General features: G+C 43.2%; 3 protein-coding genes across 3 annotated transcripts; all 3 read left to right on the plus strand.

Annotated features, from left to right (window-relative positions):
- Positions 1 to 1,031: 1,031 nt before the first annotated feature.
- Positions 1,032 to 1,511, plus strand: EDB93DRAFT_1256487 (uncharacterized protein; the record flags this gene model as incomplete). The annotated part of the gene is made up of 1 exon (XM_041453951.1): positions 1,032 to 1,511. The coding sequence occupies one exon, from the start codon at positions 1,032 to 1,034 to the stop codon at positions 1,509 to 1,511; it is 480 nt and encodes a 159-aa protein (XP_041301523.1).
- Positions 1,512 to 10,273: 8,762 nt separating this feature from the next.
- Positions 10,274 to 11,049, plus strand: EDB93DRAFT_1108862 (uncharacterized protein; the record flags this gene model as incomplete). The annotated part of the gene is made up of 4 exons (XM_041447890.1): positions 10,274 to 10,485; positions 10,534 to 10,640; positions 10,721 to 10,798; positions 10,832 to 11,049. 4 exons carry the CDS (start codon positions 10,274 to 10,276, stop codon positions 11,047 to 11,049), a joined length of 615 nt encoding a protein of 204 aa, XP_041301524.1.
- Positions 11,050 to 15,773: 4,724 nt separating this feature from the next.
- Positions 15,774 to 17,434, plus strand: EDB93DRAFT_1256489 (uncharacterized protein; the record flags this gene model as incomplete). Its single annotated transcript, XM_041453952.1, has 5 exons — positions 15,774 to 16,090; positions 16,139 to 16,267; positions 16,317 to 16,420; positions 16,470 to 16,690; positions 16,787 to 17,434. The coding sequence occupies 5 exons, from the start codon at positions 15,774 to 15,776 to the stop codon at positions 17,432 to 17,434; spliced, it is 1,419 nt and encodes a 472-aa protein (XP_041301525.1).
- Between the last annotated feature and the right edge of the window lie 328 nt (positions 17,435 to 17,762).

A 17,762-nucleotide genomic window follows, 5' to 3' on the forward strand; every position in this document is an offset into this window, starting at 1 on the left:
GATGATCAATAACCCTGATCTCCAACCTAACGTGACAATCAACCGATGGATTGCTTGTATTCTCTTATTTCAATTCTTGCTAATTCATGTTCCCGCAGCAAAGCATGCCAGTGCTGACAGACTCTCAAGAAGACCTCGTGCACCTGAAGATCTGGACAAGAGTGATGATCATGAGGACTGGCTTGACTGCTCATACTCATCTTCCATGGATATTCTCAACGACCACACTTATGCTGTTGCACAGATATATTTTGATAACCCACGCTACCCATATACTATATCTGTACCAAACCCACTAACCTGACCCCCCATCCTTTCCGCATTTTTAGGTACTACTAAAGATAGTCCTGACAATATCTGCATCTCACGCTCCGAGATTGCCAAAGCACAAGATGCAAGAATCCTGAATATTCAGAAGTGCCTAGAGAACTGAGAACAACCCTTGGAACTCTCGGACAAAGAATTCAAAACTTTTGTTGGTGCATCTCGCCAGTACTTTATCTTCAATGGCAGATTATAGAGGAAAGATATGCAAGGGAAGCATCAGCTTATTGTCCCCGAAGCAAAGCGGTATCAGCTACTCAATGAGGCACATGATGACCTTAGGCACAAGAGAGTATTTACGATCTGAATCTGTCTTCCTCTCAGAAGATTACAAATAACCCAAAGGCGACAATGCAGTGGGTCCATTATTGGCACAATGTTGTTTCATGCTATCAAGTAGTAATAGAAGGATGGCCTGATGAGATCCCCTTTGACAATATTAGTAAGGCATCCCTGCTCTGGAGGTCCTCAGAGAGAGATAGAAGTCTGGAGAAACTGCCTGGAGACAGCTAGATGACGAGGAGTTGTAGGAGCTCATTGAGGAGCAAAATGGCAAGCTCAACAGCGGCAACATTGCTGCTAGTCTCACTCAGATAAGGACAAGAAGCGGTGCCATGCCTTTTCTCCCAATAAAAATGCAACCTCAAGGCCCTGTAAGAAGGCTCCATATATGAGTTCCACTACTGTTGACAGTGAGAATGAGATGGATGGCACTCTTATTGACACCTCCTGCATTCAATAGCATGCCTCTCATCAACACACCTCCTGCACTCAATAGTGCGCCTCTCATCAACACACCTCCTGCATTCAATAGCGCGCCTCTCATCAACACACCTCCTAAACTCAATAGCATGCCTCTCATCAACACACCTCCTGCATTCAATAGCGCGCCTCTCATCAACACACCTCCTAAACTCAATAGCATGACTCTCATCAATACACCTCCTGCACTCAATAGTGCGCCTCTCATCAACACACCTCCTGCATTCAATAGCGCACCTCTCATCAACCCACCTCTTGCATTCAATAGTGCACCTCTCATTGACACACCTGTCATACAAGAACCCACTATATCATTTGATGTTCCCTTTTACCCTTTGGTATCATTGTCCTCCAGTAGTGCAGGTTTTATTGACTCCCCATTCACTAAATTTGATTATGAAGTCAGCTGTTGCAAACTTGAATAAGCTGTGAAGTGGGCCTGCTCTCATCTGAACTAATGATTTTCATACTTGACAAACTTTGTGCTATGGAACTTCATACTTTAATCTTACTTGCACCATTCTGACAATATATTTTGAACAGCATTTCATATATTCCTTCTGAGTAGTACAATGACATGTATTAAGACTGTTATCATGGCACATGAGTAGGATACATGACAATCTCAGAAACAAAGCATGATGCAAGCACCAGAGCACCACAGGAGGCCATATTGAAAGGCATGTAGAGATGGGTGTTGGGGAGAAACAACGAGCCAATAGAGAGTGAATGGACATAGGGATGTGAGGTGGTTTGTGTAGTGTAGAGTGCACATATTACAGTGACATATTTCCGTATTATACGGGTCACCCGACCTACATAATATCCCATATAAGATAGGCCAGTGGACTATGGGCCGATGTTATGTATATCCCCGATGTTGACGGATGGGCCGGGAGGGATATTATTTCTGATGGAGATGGGTGGGCCCATCTATGCTGATATTATATATATCCTCGAAGATGTCGGGTGGGCCGATGTAATGGTTTATTGTATAGATGGGTGGGCCGATGTAAGGGTTTATTGTATAGACGGGTGGGCCGACATACTAGAATTATTTTGTAGACGGATGGGTTGAGGGAGTGGTGGAATATTCATTATATAGACGGGTGGGCCGATGGAGGGGGATGTTATATAGATGGGTGGGCCGAGGTAGTGAGATATCTGTCTGACATTCACAGATTACCGAGTCCCAGATGCCCAAAAACCGAATTCCATTGTGCAACATCCATTCCGGACACCCGAACACCCCAAGCTCAAGACTGGAAACTGGAAACTGGTGAAAATGTGTGAAATTTCTATTTCCTTACACCAAACACATGAACACCTGAACACCCAAAGCCTGAAGCTTAAAAGTCCAGTTATCAAATCACCGAGTGCCGAGTCCTGATAGACCTGAAGCCTGAGACCCAAAATCCGAAGCCTGGAACCCAAAAACATGTATGCAAAATGTCCATTTTTCATTCATTGCACAAATCACCGAGTGTCAAGTGCCAAAACCCAAAACTTGAAACCCGGTATGCAACATGCCCATTTTTCATTTACATTAAACAAATCACTGAATGCTGAGTGCCGAGGCCCGAAGCCCGAAAATATGTATACAACATATCCATATTTCCCTCACTGCACAAATCACCGGGTGTCGAGTACTGAAACCCGAAACTTGACATCTGGTACACAAATCACCAAGTGCCGAGTGCCGAGGCCCGCGCCCCAATGTCCGAAGCCCGAAACCCGAAGCCTGAAACCCGAAAATATGTATACAACATATCAATATTTCACTCATTGCACAAATCAGCCTGAAACCCAAAGATATGTATACAACATATCCATATTTCCCTCACTGCACAAATCACCGAGTGTCGAGTACCGAAACCCGAAACTCAACACCCGGTACACATGACTACAACTGGACATGAATTCTGTATTTGTATGTATTATCCATTGATGTAGGGTTCAAATAACTTGGGAATTGTATTGACTACCAAGGGTTGGGACTCGGGACTCGCTAGTCAATATAGGAAAATGATAATGAAAAAATGAAAATTATTATTATGCTTAACTTTCTTAATGAAGGTTGTGGTCCGAGTCTATGTGAGTGTATTGGTGGTCCTACCAAGTATTGGTACTCAGTGTAGTGATGGTTGCAGTGCTGGGCTCAGAACCACTGATTTTCATACTCATGTCATTCTTGTCAATTGGAGATTATTTGAAGACTACATTAAATGTTAGTCAGTGTCAAGTATGATAATGAATGTATAGTCATACCTCAGTCTGAGAACAAATAGACTGAGGTAGGATGATGCAGGTATGAGGATTATATATTTGTCTGGCATGTTAGCAATGATGTAAAGATGAGGCGTGCATTTGTACATGTGTGCAGTAAGTGAGCATACAGATAAAAGAATGAATATTAATAGTGAGACTTGCACATTATGTTGAGATATCCAACATGACAAGCCTGTGATGGGATCAGAGACCTGGAATAACACCCATATATGTCCATTATAATAGCCCTAATAGTTTAGAAAGATACATGAAGGATTGATGTAATGACAGGCATATGTGTGAAATGTGACAATAGACATATTTTTACAAAGTCACATTTATAGATGATTCAGGCCAAAGATTTCATTAAAAATATGTAGGATAGACTGTAAAGTACCTAAGGAACCCATACTGCCTACTGCCTTGAGGGTAGGGGGTGGGTGGAAGCGATATAGTGAAAACATGAGTTGACTCAGCATTAAAGTCCTATATTACTTCACTGACCATTTTCGATGCTTTGGGTCTTTGAAGTTTCCCACACTCCATTTCTTATCTATTTCACTTCCTCAGTACTCAATTCTTGGTGGATTTGTCTGTAAATTTATGTCTATGATACTTAATATATTTTAAATGTACTCCAGGTTTCTGATCATGAAGATTCAATGTTTTGAAGGTATGGGCCCCTTATCAGGACAAATGGCAAGTATGCACACTAGCTCACAAACTCCAGCCTATTGTGAGCTGATCTTGGTCATCAGAGGCAATAATATAAGCTATGCTCATTATATATTAAAAGGTTGGATCATGGATGCAAGGGTAAGATACTGAAAATCGTGAAAAATGTCAAAAGTGCAATGGTCTATGCTTACATGTAATAACACTGTCTGTAATATACAATAATGCGAAAATGAGTAAATATGCACCAGTGGGGATAGATACAACTAGACAGGACATAGGAAGGATGAGTCCGATGCAAAAATGTTGGGTCCAAAACTTTCAGGCCGGGGGTTGGGCGTCGGGATCAGGATCGGAATGTCAGGTATGTGTCAGACAAATACTGTTTAATGTGAGTATCAAAAACACAGGTTTTTGAGCCCAGTGCCACAACTATCATTACACCAGGTACTGAGTATCAGAACCAAGTACTGAGTACCGAGTAATGAAATAACCAATTGACAAGAAAGACTACCAATACACTCACCTAGACTTGGACAACAACTTCCATGTTTTCATTATCTTTGCGTATTGCACACCGGGTTTTGAGTTTTGGGTTTTGGCACTCAACACTTGCTGATTTGTGCAATGAGTAAAAAATGGAAATATTGCATACATGTTTTTGGGTTTCGGGCTTCAGAATTTGGGCTTCAGATGCCGGGTTTTGGGCCTTGGCACTTGGCACTCTGCACTTGGTGATTTGTGTACCGGGTCTCAAGTTTTAGGTTTTGGTACTCGAACACTCAGTAAGTTGTGCAATGAGGGAAAAATGGATATGTTGCATACATATTATCAGGTTTCAGGCTTTGGGTTTTGGGCTTCGGACATCAGGTTTGGGGCCTTGGACATCAGAGCTCAGGCCTCAGCACTCAGCACTTGGTGATTTGTGTACAGGGTGTCGAGTTTTGGGTTTCGGTACTTGACACTCCATGATTTGTACAATGAGGGAAATATGGATATGTTGTATACATATTTTCGGGTTTCAGGCTTCGGGTTTCGGGCTTCGGACATTGGGGTTCGGGCCTTGGCACTTGGCACTTGGCACTTGGTGATTTTTGTACCATGCTTTGAGTTTCGGGTTTTGGCACTCGACACTCGGTGATTTGTGCAGTGAGGGAAATATGGATATGTTATATACATATTTTCGGGTGTCATGCTTTGGGTTTCAGGCTTCGGACATCGGGCCTTGGCACTCGGCACTCGGCACTTGGTGATTGTGTACCGGGTGTCAAGTTTCGGGTTTTGGTACTCGACACTCAGTGATTTGTGCAATGAGTGAAATATGGATATGTTGTACACATATTTTTGGGTTTCAGGCTTTGGGTTTCGGGCTTCGGACATCGGGCTTCGGGCCTCCGCACTCGGCACTTGGTGATTTTTGTACCAGGTGTCAGTTTCTAGTTTTGGCACTCAACACTTGGTGATTTGTGCAATGAGTGAAATATTGATATGTTGTATACATATTTTCGGGTTTCGGGCTTTGGACATCAGGGCGCGGGCCTCGGCACTCGGCACTTGGTGATTTGTGTACCAGGTGTCAAGTTTTGGGTTTCGGTACTCAACACCCAGTGATTTGTGCAGTGAGGGAAATATGGATATGTTGTATACATATTTTCAGATTTCGGGCTTCGGGTTTTGGGCTTCGGACATCAGGGCGCAGGCCTCGGCACTTGGCACTTGGTGGGGTGCTCGGGTGTCTGGAATGGATGTTGCACAATGGGATTCGGTTTTTGGGCATCTGGGACTCGGTAATCCATGAATGTCAGACAGATATCTCACTACCTCGGCCCACCCATCTATATAATGAATATTCCACCACTCCGTTGGCCCATCCGTCTACAAAATAATTCCAGTATGTCGGTCCACCCGTCTATACAATAAACCCTTACATTGGCCCACCCGTCTATATAATACATATTCCACCACTCCCTCGGCCCACCTGTTGTCTTAATAACCGAGGGTCTTATATAAAGTCGTGTAAATGTAATGACACCACAATTACACTTTGGATAAGACTGCTTGCCAGTCCTCGATTAACACGGTCTACGACTTTTCCTATTTCGTGGTAGATAACATGTGAGTTCTTGGGAGGCTCGCTAAACTAATTTTTTTATAAAGATCAACCTAGCCGGAGCTTTACTTTTTCCTTATTGAAACTCAAATCTCTTGTCTAGGAATAAGCTTCTAGACACGTAATTCGGTTTCTGGAATGTATTTGCCTAGGAAATCTCCTTCTAGGCTCTGGACTTGGATACTGGAACTAGTGAGACGTGGTCTCAAATATACGAAATATGACCAAGATCGCTTGGTCTATGGACACTTGACTGTGAGACAATGCTCTCAAATATACGTATATATGTTCAAGATCGCTTGGTCTATGGGACAACTAGTGAGACATGGTCTCAACAATATGATAGATGACTAAGATCGCTTAGTCAAAGGGCACAGAGCAATGAGACAAAGGGGTCTCAAAGACAATATATGTGACCAAGAATGCTTGGTCTATAGCACTAAATAAGTTTCTAAGGTAAGAAACTTATAATCTCAAGGGAATTCTTTTCCCTGCACTTGTCTCACTTCAAAGGGACTAACTTTGCAAGTGAAATATCTGATAGGCAGATTGCTACAAATGGGAGATCATATTTTTTTTGGAGGGAGAATGGGCTCTCCTCATATACATTTTGTATGGGAAAGTAACCTAGGTTCACAAACAATAAAAAATAAGGAGGACCAATCAAAATATTGGGTCAAACCCAATAAAAGAATAAAATACAAGTGAAAGATGGAGCTATGACATCATTGTGGAGCAGAACATTCTGGAATGTGGAGTAATGACATCATTGTGGAGCAAAAGATTCCAGAACCTTCCATGAGTGAGTCATTGTGGAGCAGAATATTCTAGAAGGAAATGACATCATGAATGATGTCATTGTAGAGTAGAATAATCTAGAGTTTGATGACACAATATCTTTCAACAGAATACCTGCAGGAGTATCTGTGAAGTCTTATGACATCATAATGACATCATACCCTATGGGTACAATTTTATGAAGTGTAAGCATCCTAATGAAAAAGTAAAGTAAAGAAACACTAGAGAAAAGTAGGTAGCAAAAATAAGACAGTTGGCAGGAATTGAAACATGGTCAAAAAAATAATGCAGTTGGTAGAAATTGAAACCCAGTCAAAATAATACAGTTGGCAGGAATTGAAACACGGTCTTTTTGGATAGGTTTTTTATAGGCTTTGTACTTTTCTCTATGGTTTTCTCTAGCCAAAGTGAATAAGCCAAAGGCAAGGCTATACCTTAACCTTCATTTCCCTTCTCACATCAACTAGGTCTAAATGTGATTCCCACCTCACATTAGACTTTTTCTGTCAAAACATATTCAGATCATGAAACTTGGGGAAAACTGGAAATATGAACCATGGTTTGAAACCAAGGTATGGGTTGACTAGTCTGAGGACTAAGCTAACAGACTTTATCTTTTGAGGGTCACCTAGTATTCATGTCCATGCATGATTCCCACATCATGCAGGACACCGTGTACAAAATACTTCCTGTACCTCGGCCCACCCATCTATACAATAAACCATTACATTGGCCCACCCGACATCTTTGAGGATATATATAATATTAGCATAGATGGGTCCACCCATCTCCATCGGAAATAATATCCCTCCTGGCCCATCCATCAACATTGGGGATATACATAACATTGGCCCATAGTCCGCTGGCCTGTCTTATACGGGATATTATGTAGGTCGGGTGACCCATATAATACAGAATTTGTCACTGAAGGGGCTCCCTTCAGTGACACTGCTGTAAAACAAGAGTTTGACCACTCCTATCACAAAACTAAACATGAGTGTCCAATCACAATATTGCGCAAATGGACTTACTTGGATGTGATGCACTAGATTCCGACTGTGTAAGATCACAATGCAATCCTTACAGTACAGCTCCGTACCAAAGCAATCAATACATCGAAATCGAGGGACATCAAGATGACGGTTAAAGCAGACAGTGGCACCAGCATAATCGCCTCTGCCTTTGTGCCAAAGGAACTCAGCTAAGAACATATCCCAATCACCCATCCATAATAGAAGTGGATGGTCCTGATGAATGAGTGAGAATGGCTTATTACTAGGTACAAAAGGAGACCTACACCAGCTGTGCGTTTCCATTGAGTTTTATTGTGACCCTTCACATGCTCCATGTCGCAAATATCATGTGTCATGATCATAATCAAAATTCATATTGAAAACTTCATCATTCATTGTTTCAGTTTCGGTCTGAGGTTCAGTCTGAGAGCTGTTAACTTGAGAACTATGTGCCTGGAAGCCTTGACTGCATGATACAAATGTGTATGTTTGGTGAACAGTTGGGGCATCAGGGTGGGGTGGGGTGTAGACATTAAGCTTGACTCGCTTCCGTTGGTTGACATTTTTGGATGATAGGTGTTGGGGAAGCAGACATCGGACAGTGTACATGACCTGCAGGTCATTACTAGGAATTATACTTGCTAAGATTTGATGTAAGATGATACATTAGATACTATATCATACTTACAGAGGCACTATGGAAAGGCTCGAGGCCAAACTGTTGAGCTTATAACCGTACAAGTGTGATACATCGGTAAGTCATGGTGGTGTCAGATGGCAGACGCAGACGTGCCTCAAAGGTGTGGGAATATGCTGACATACCTTGGCTGATGGCCCATCAGTATTCTGACGAGTCATCCTCTGTCCTTCTCCTGCTTGCAATTAGCCTTGTGTATATCAAGTTTAATGTTGGGCTCCACTCACTCTTGTTGTAGGTGGTGTTATTTATTGGAGTTCGCATTGAATGGGAGGCACAAAGGCTATAAAATGGTGCGAATATCTCAGCATCCAGATTGAAGACTCTACTAACAAACTCTGTACCTATACAAAGGTGGAAATCTATTTGATGTTAGAGTGGTAGATAAAATGAAGTATTAACTCACATGGATTGAAGACTGAGATGTTTCAACTCTAGGACTGGGGCTCATAAGGTGAGTGCACCAGGAACTTTGATATACGGAAAAATAAACTGAAACATTGCATGGTGTGAGCCAACATCAACACATCACCCATCTCTTCCCATTTTGGATGTGCTTACCCTCTACGTCTCCCCCTGTGCCTATTCTTGGGCCGCTTTGTCTTTCTCTCCTTCAGCTCTCTCAGATTCCAACATTATTTTTGCACCAATGGTCATCAGTTGTGTCCTGCATGCTTGACAAGGGGCAATACCCTCCTCATAATCTCCAGTCCACTTTGTTGTTGCATCTCCTCACATGTGTGTGTTGCAGTTCGGTGCAATGACATGTTACTATGACGGTTAACAGTTCTTGTCTTAGCATTGAAATTGCTATGGACAGGTACTAGTATTTGGTCACATACACTTCTAATCTGAGAGATACAACCATTGTACTATACCCTCTGCTGTTTATCATTTGGCTGTGTTATAACAAGACTGCTTACATGTTTGTCCGGATAGGGTGTGAACATGCTTGATGCATGAAGCATCGCTTTGTTGTCATGTTTGAGTGCCTCAATGTCTACCCCCTTTCCAACACATGTTAAAGCAGTGTTGGATCATCCTCAGCTCAATGTCATTGGAAATGGAGGGAATGAACACTCAAGTCTGTACGGTAGTATTAGTAATGCATTACTTTGTAAGATGCTGAGTAATGCATTACATGCTTGTTTCGCTGCCTTATAAATGAGCTTGCCGGTCAATATTCCCTCACTGTGCCTTTCCTTTACTCTGATGTCTGAGTCCCCAGGCTCAACTGCGCGACACTCAGAAGGATCTGCGCCACCTACCAATGATCTTGAATATTGTTCATGTCAGTTTTGTATGGTTCTCCTGTCCTTTCCTCCAACCTCCTTGAGTAGAACCCCAATTTTTTCATTAGTTCAAAATATCGAACATGGTCTGAAATGCTCCATGCTGGTTGGTCCAGGTGTGCAGCCCAGGCCTCATGCACAGGGTGAGTAGCTTTTCTGACACCTCTACGAAACTGATCATTTTGCCACCAGGGTTTTCCTGTTATGCACACTTCATTGTCGACCCTTGGTTCATTTACTATAGCATGCATACCCCCGTCATCACCTGATCCACCACTGATGAGTCTTACTGGTGCACTTTTTTCAGTTACCTGAAACTCTACTGTTCACTATAATGCCCTACTTCAATGGAGAGGCAGATGCAGATGTCAGGTGGGTCAAACACGACACAGCCTTATATAAGGATCTTGTTGGTGCAATGGCCAATGAATGCTTTGTATACCTGTACCATGGGATCCTCTACAACATACCGGCAGTGCCTGCCAGATTGGACCCTATTACTGTGTCACTTGTGGGTGATATATTGGTGTTTTTAATCACTGGTAAGTCAGTCCTGTCTGACATTGCACGTACTTACTGAGCACTTGTATCCAGGGATGAAGTCGCAGAGAATATCGAAGGCTTCTCTGATGTGGTTTATGCCGTCACTTTGCTCACTGTTGGAGAAGTCCTTCTTTACACTGCAATTAAGAAGGGTAGAGGTACACAAGTGTTAAGTACGAACTTAGTGCACATCAATTTATCTGCCCCCTAATGTAGCTCGCAATTTTGTCTTATTCAGGTCTTCTAAGTAACGGACGCTTCGATGCTAGTAGGGGGTCTAAGAGCAACCTGCAAGGCATATATTTCAGATGCTCTGGTAAGTTCAGCGCTAAAAAAAACTCTATTGTAGTTGTCGATCACTTGCCTTCAAGGATTGCTGAGCCCTCTGCATCAGACACGACAGCAATCCAGGAGTTTCCATTCATTACATTTCCACCCTTCCCAAAACCCCCACCGGGTGTGACACTCATCCCTTTCAAAGATTTCAGGGTGCACAGGATACAGTTGTTTGCTGAAGCTGTTGGTGGCCACTGCAATTTCATTACAAGATGGACTCACATGGTGTAGCAGACTGATCAAAAGATTGGCAAAAGTGGGGTCATGAAGTGAGACAGATAGGAGCATTCAAGCATGCAGTAATCAGCTCCAGTGAAGTTCAGGTGGAACACATTTTTGTACTTACTAGATGTATATCTGGCTGCAGGCATTTAATTATTTTCTGACAAATTGCAAAAGTTATTAAATATTTCAGCAAATACATGCTAGCGCTGCTAGCTAGCTACTCAGCTATATAAATGTGAGGGCACTCAATAACATTAAGTGAAGCATCCAGCTTGCACTCGGATTCTATGACAATGGGTACCTACAGAATACAAAACAACCATATGTTCATATGCTTCTCATGTGAATTCACCCCGCTCCCGAATGCCCCCAGTTGTTGCTCCCTGCCTCTCACTAACACAATGTGTGAGCTCACAGCAGTACCCAAGTGGTGCTTCAAGTTTCCCTAGTATGCAAAATTATTTCAGCCAAGACCGACAGCGTATGATGATGGACATACCATGTAACTTTGGTAGTATGGGTAGGGGCCAATCCTACTTGTCTCTGTCGGCTCTCTCGCGAGTGGACTGGAATGGTAATCAAACAATAAGATATCTATTTTTAAAGAACCATAAAAAAAACTTACTTGTACTGAGTCTACTGATGCTGCAAACGGGCTCGTGTCAAGTCATCAGCATTGGGTAAGCAAACCAAAGGATGAGAACATGTACCGATTGAGAGCAGGACACTGCCAGAGCACCTTTCAGCACCAGGTAAACGAGCCAAAAGACTGGAACACCCACTATCTGGAAGTAGAACATGGCCAGAGCATCATCAGCATTGGGTAAGCAAACCAAAAGATGAGGACACACACTATCTGAGAGCAGGATGCAAGTAGGGTGCCATCAGGGTCAGGTAAGTGAGCCAAAAGATAAGAACACACACTGGATGGGAGCGGGACACGGACAAAGCGTCATCAGAGTTGGGTAAGCAAGAGCAAGATGCAGACAGAGTATCATCAGCATCTGGTAAGCGAGCCAAAAGACAAGAATGGTGCACTTACTACAGGACCTGGTTTTGTTTTGCTGAAGGCAAACTCAAATGCCCTGAGCTGTGAAGGCCATTCTAGGTTGATGGTGAAGCTACTCTCATTCGACTCAGAATATCCTCTGATCAAAATCTCGTTTCCGCAGTGACTGTATACTATGGTTTGAGTCACGATAGTGTGATGTCTGAACATTTGAACGAGTAAGCCAAAGTTACCACTTTGGGATGATGACTCTAATTAATACTATGTACAGATAGCCGCTGTACTGGCTCTTGTCACTGACTCTGACTCTTGTGATGTTTGAATCAATCATGAGTACTGAGTACTAGTAAGTGCAATGTTGTAGTCTCCCCTGACAAGTTATTACTGGCAAACCTGAGTGGACATCTTGTACAATACACAGAAAATTGAAGTTCATCGTGAGGATACAGCTGCATGTGCAACTGCACCTGATAGTATGATCTACTTGAAATTTGAATTTGAACTACCTAAACTGCCCCATAATGTATTTTGGTATGTATCCATCTAGCCAGTGACTCCGAGTCAGGCTCATTGTTAACTTGTACTAATCTCTTGGAAGCATGATTTCAATATCCCAACGACACATAGAAGAGCCCGGGCCTATTCAACATCATAACAAATGATGGTGTCATTTTTTATTCAAAGAAGTGCCAGCCCCATTCACCATGTATAAGGAACACACATGTCATGCTTCTGGAATATTCAAGATAAGTTCTCGATTATGACTGGATGCTCTCTCATTCAAACTTCCATTGGTACAAAATTCAGGGCACACTGGAGTGATTTAATGTGCTATCTATGTTACAAGAACATCTAGATGCTTGGGCCCCCACCATTTTTCTCCTAATCCTCCTCGTATTAGCCCTCGCGTCATACCCTTACCCCGACCTTACCCTTGTCATCCTTGCCATTCTCGCCTTCCCTTTCGCTCTCTATCTGTCGCTTCAGCAGAGCCAGTACATCTGGCCGGATCTGTTCGCTGATGAAGCATATCCATGCTCCGTTCCACCACCTGACTGATCCTGTGGACAGTCCCCCTGCCCTTACCGTCTGGACGGTAACCTATGATATGATGCACGACGCATCCCCTTTACCTTGTTCCCTTTCTTGATCTATGACTCTGTGCACAGTCGCACATGTTACTTATATTTAGCTCCACAGTTGCACGATCGTGCCCCTGCGCATTTCACTTCTTATTCTGATCTTTGACTCACTTTCTTATCCGCACATTCAGGATTCACCCGTGTCTCACCTCGAACGTGCCTTCCTTTTATGGTTATACCCTTTACCATTTACTTCTCTTGGTAGTACGAGTTATCATCCACTAATACGCTTCCTGTCCTCTATATAAACTCGCTACCATGTAACATATTCCTTAACTTGAATCTACTTGGTTCTTGACCTCCTACTCTCACCAGAGTGATCCTTTCTGCCTAGCCAGCAGTCTATATTCTATCTTCTTATCTGCTCTTCGCAGATAAGCCTATAGTCTCGATCTTTACTCATCGACTTCGTCGACGAGCAAAGCCCCTGTTAACTAGTCGGACTTCTGTCCTTCTAATTAACGACGATCTTACGATTAACCTTCGGGTGTCGTAAGCCTTGGCAGATACAGCTCATCGTCTAGCATCCACTTGACATAAGCTACCCGATTTGGACATAGGCGTCAAATCTTACTTGCCGAAGCCTCGCCAAGTAAGACCCCTAACCTTGTGCTAGCCCAAGGATGTCCTCTACCGTTGACGACACACGCTCTGTTTGACCGTCGCCAACAGATACCATCCAAGTTGTAACAATCTATTCCTACACAACGACAGAGTTTTTTGTCCTTCCATCACTATTCCAAGTCGCAAGTTCTTGACTGCTTGACTTCAAGTTGAGCTCCAATCCACTCTCATTCTGTCATGTTTGCTTACTATTTCACACTTGCTTATTGTTCCGTGCTTGACTACCCTTTTACTTAGGGATCACTTTTATTATGTTTGCAATGTAATATTTCCCCAATTCTGCACTGTCACTGAAGTCGATGTGGCCCACCCGCCTTCATGATCTGTCCTGGACTCTGGCTGCAGCCACTGCATGAATTCAAAACACATCTGCACAGAGGATTTGATGGTCATGTGAACTGCTGTATATTATGTTCGGGTCTGTCAGTCTAGCCTTGGTCGTTGTAAGTCAATTATCCCCCTTCAAGCCCCAAGCCCTGGGCTGTTGAGGTTCTGCTGGACAACGCATTATGAGACTTGCACATTCATCCATTCATTCAGATAACCATTGAGCTGGGTTCAAACATTACGAATCTTCCTTTCAAAAACAAAATATTTTCAGTTGGTGTGTCCTGTGTCCCTTTCTAGCGTGATTACAGCCACACTCTCTTAGTCATGTCACAGATACTCACAAGGCAATAGGACTCAGTGCACCATAAGTTGTGGCTGGGCTCATCTCAGTCGACAACCTCCTACCTTTCAATTCAACACACGATTCACATGTCTACCAACTGAACATGTATGGCTTTCACAAAATCAACAGAGTCCGTACCTATCTCCACTCATTTTACTATCTAATATCTCATAAAACAGACACCACAGGCCCAATGTACATCATCAACATCCTAGACTTGGGAATTCTGCCACCCCAAATTCCTCCGTGCATGTCCAGACCTTTTGGATGCCACCAAACGTAAAGCTCTCAAGCTTGATTGTTGTGAACATAGACAGTAAGTCCCACTCAATTCCCACCACCAAACTCAAATTCATCTAACCCTTAGCATCAAACTCCCTGGCGAAGTCACCTGTCTTCTAAACAACATGCGAGGTGAGAACAAGGCCCTCTAGCACGAGATGGACACATCAGCTCCCTGTACAAATACAGGATGGTGTCGACATATATATATTGACCAATGTATTGTAGAATCTTGCCCACATCATGTTTTTGTACATGGTTGCTATTTAGGCTTGGAGTGATTACTTAGAAAGAAATAACACCGCATGAAACAGAGCGCAGTGAAAGTCAGTAACACTGCACTTTAGTAACATTGTGATGGCACCCAGCTGCACTGGTCCGCACATTTATTTAAGCCTAGTGCGGGTGTGGTCACACTGAAGTACGGCTGTCTTGTCTTTCATTAATCAGACATTAACTTCTACAATTTGCACTGAGAGTAATATACAGTACACTAGTGTCTGGCCACCGAACAGCAAGCAGAACAGATGTGCCAAGAGCCAGCTTTTAAGATTCGTTGACTTCTGTGGTTTGGTTCCCACCTTCCCACTGACTCTGGACCTATCATCCCTTCATCTACTTGATAATGGTGCGTCGTCGTGGGCCAAAGCCTTGGGCTACTGCAGAACAGCAAGAATTCCTGTTAAGCAGAATGGGTGAGTATTTTATTTGTCAAAAGACAAAAGTATACACAGAATTCTTTCTTGACACATGGACCATGTTTGAGGCACAATGGCCAGAGCGCATCAATGGTGTCCAGTTGGAAGGAGACCTCACACAGGCCCAGACAACAGTACTGTGTAATGCCCAGAGTCATCATAAAATAGTAAGTATCCAATGCATAAAATTTGGTTGCATCATACTAACCTGCGGGACCTTCTAGCTGATCAAAAGATAGTATGGATGGCAGACTAACATTGCACGTAACGCATGAGCAGGGGGATTAAAAGGAGCGCTTGACATGAGTGAAACTCTGAGTGGAGGAGAGGAGGTATCAGGACGAGCTCCACAAGAAGTAGAAATTTACTCACAGATTTTCTACAACAAGTGCATGAAGGGTGAAGTGGATGCAGCAATTGAGGCCAAGGGTATCACAACATGTGGCCAAAAGCTTGCAAAACGGAAGGTCCTCACTCGTGCTATATATGCTGTTGAAGATGGTAGCGTAAAAGCTGAGGTCAAAGCAAGGCACCAAGAAGCCTTTGCAATCTGGCAAAAAAAACATGAACTAGCTAAAGCCGGTTTTGTTCACAAAGTTGAGCAAGAGGAGAAGATTAGGTATGTCCTGATTCATAACGGATAACTTGTTCTCACCTATACATGCAGAGCCTTCAGCAAACTTGGAGTACATCTTGATCGCATCTTCTGCCACCTGTCCCATAAGACAGGTGGACTCAAGTTCACCTGTATCGCAGGAGGACAAGACCCAACTACGGGGGACATTGTAGTTCTTGAGTAAGTATTGATTTCCCACACGCTGAAATTAACTCACTGGATCACGCAGCTACCATCTCAGGGAGACAGGAATGGGAAATGAGTTTCCAGCCCAATATACTGAGTTTGGCAAAGTTTGGACTGCCTATGCAGATTTTGTTAAATTGGCAATTAGTAAGCATCTATCAAATATTACATGATGTTGCTTACCTTGTTCAATCAGCTCACGATGACAAGATGTTAGCTCTAGTACAGGATCCAAATACTGCTGCAGACGAGGTGGCCAATGAATCAGAGGAAATTTTTGGGGAGGGTAACGAAGAAGATCATGACAGTGAGGAAAAGGTAGCTGAGGAGGAAGGTGTCATGGATAACGAAGTGCTTGGAGCTTGGCACAATATTGAGCTGGGGCTGAATGGCGGCCTTTATCAGTTTAACCTCACAGTAAGTAATGCATTTATCATATGTTAAATTCTCATCATTAATGCATCACACATTGTAATGCATTTCTGGTAATGCATTACCTTCAAACTCATGTAGGAGGATGAAAGGTCTACCATCAAATCATCACCTATGGGCACTGGGACCACCATCAAATCATCACCTACAGGTGCTGGGACCACCACTAGTACGGTACCATTGATCATCCCTGACAATAGTATTCCCCTTGCTTTTGACCAGTTCAACTTATCTGACTTTGACACTTTCTTTGCAAGCCTACCACCGCTGGAGCCCTATGACCAATTCACTGGCCCATCTTGTCTTCAGGATCTTGACTTCAGCTTCATGCATGACTCCTCTGACTCATTTGATTATCAATCTTCCCCACCCATCACTCGTGAACTGACAGATCAGATTTTACCTGTGTTCTCATGTGATACAGCTATGCCTGGTAGTCCACCATTCTCTCATTCCAATCATTTACCGCCTACTACACCTTTCAGTGCGAGCACCTCTGGCATCAACATAATAGATCCCAATATACCTGACCCTCTTACTGGTGTGATGGCTGGTCTAGAAGGTCCATGTCAAACAACACGCCACTATGTTCCATCCACATGTGAGCATATTCTCAATGCAATCGGGTCGTCAGGTGCACACATGCACCCACCTGTCTCTATTGATAAAGAAAACAACAAGCGACGGAAGGCCAATAGCACTGGAGCAGGCCCACAATCCAGGAAGTAAGACCGTTGTTTCTATACATTCCCCTCATATAGTTACTTACAGGATTCTTATGACAGGAAACAGAAGCACGCTTGAATATATTCATATTTGCTGGCACTCAACATCTACTATGTCACCTCATGTATAACTTGTTGTCTTTCTTGTCGCTTCATCGTAAACTCTCGTCCTTCTGGATTTTCACTTATCTTTTCTTGCAGTCTTGTATGTTTGTTTGCAAAGCCCCATGTTGTGTCGTGTGTGTCCTTGATGGGTGATGTTGCCCGCTGCATGTGGTTGTGTACCACCCCACTTTATTACTCTCAAATACCATCTGTCATCCTTTGAATCC

Source organism: Suillus bovinus (genome assembly GCF_016758785.1).
Source record: "Suillus bovinus strain UH-Sbo-P2 chromosome Unknown EDB93scaffold_124, whole genome shotgun sequence".
Taxonomy (NCBI): domain Eukaryota; kingdom Fungi; phylum Basidiomycota; class Agaricomycetes; order Boletales; family Suillaceae; genus Suillus; species Suillus bovinus.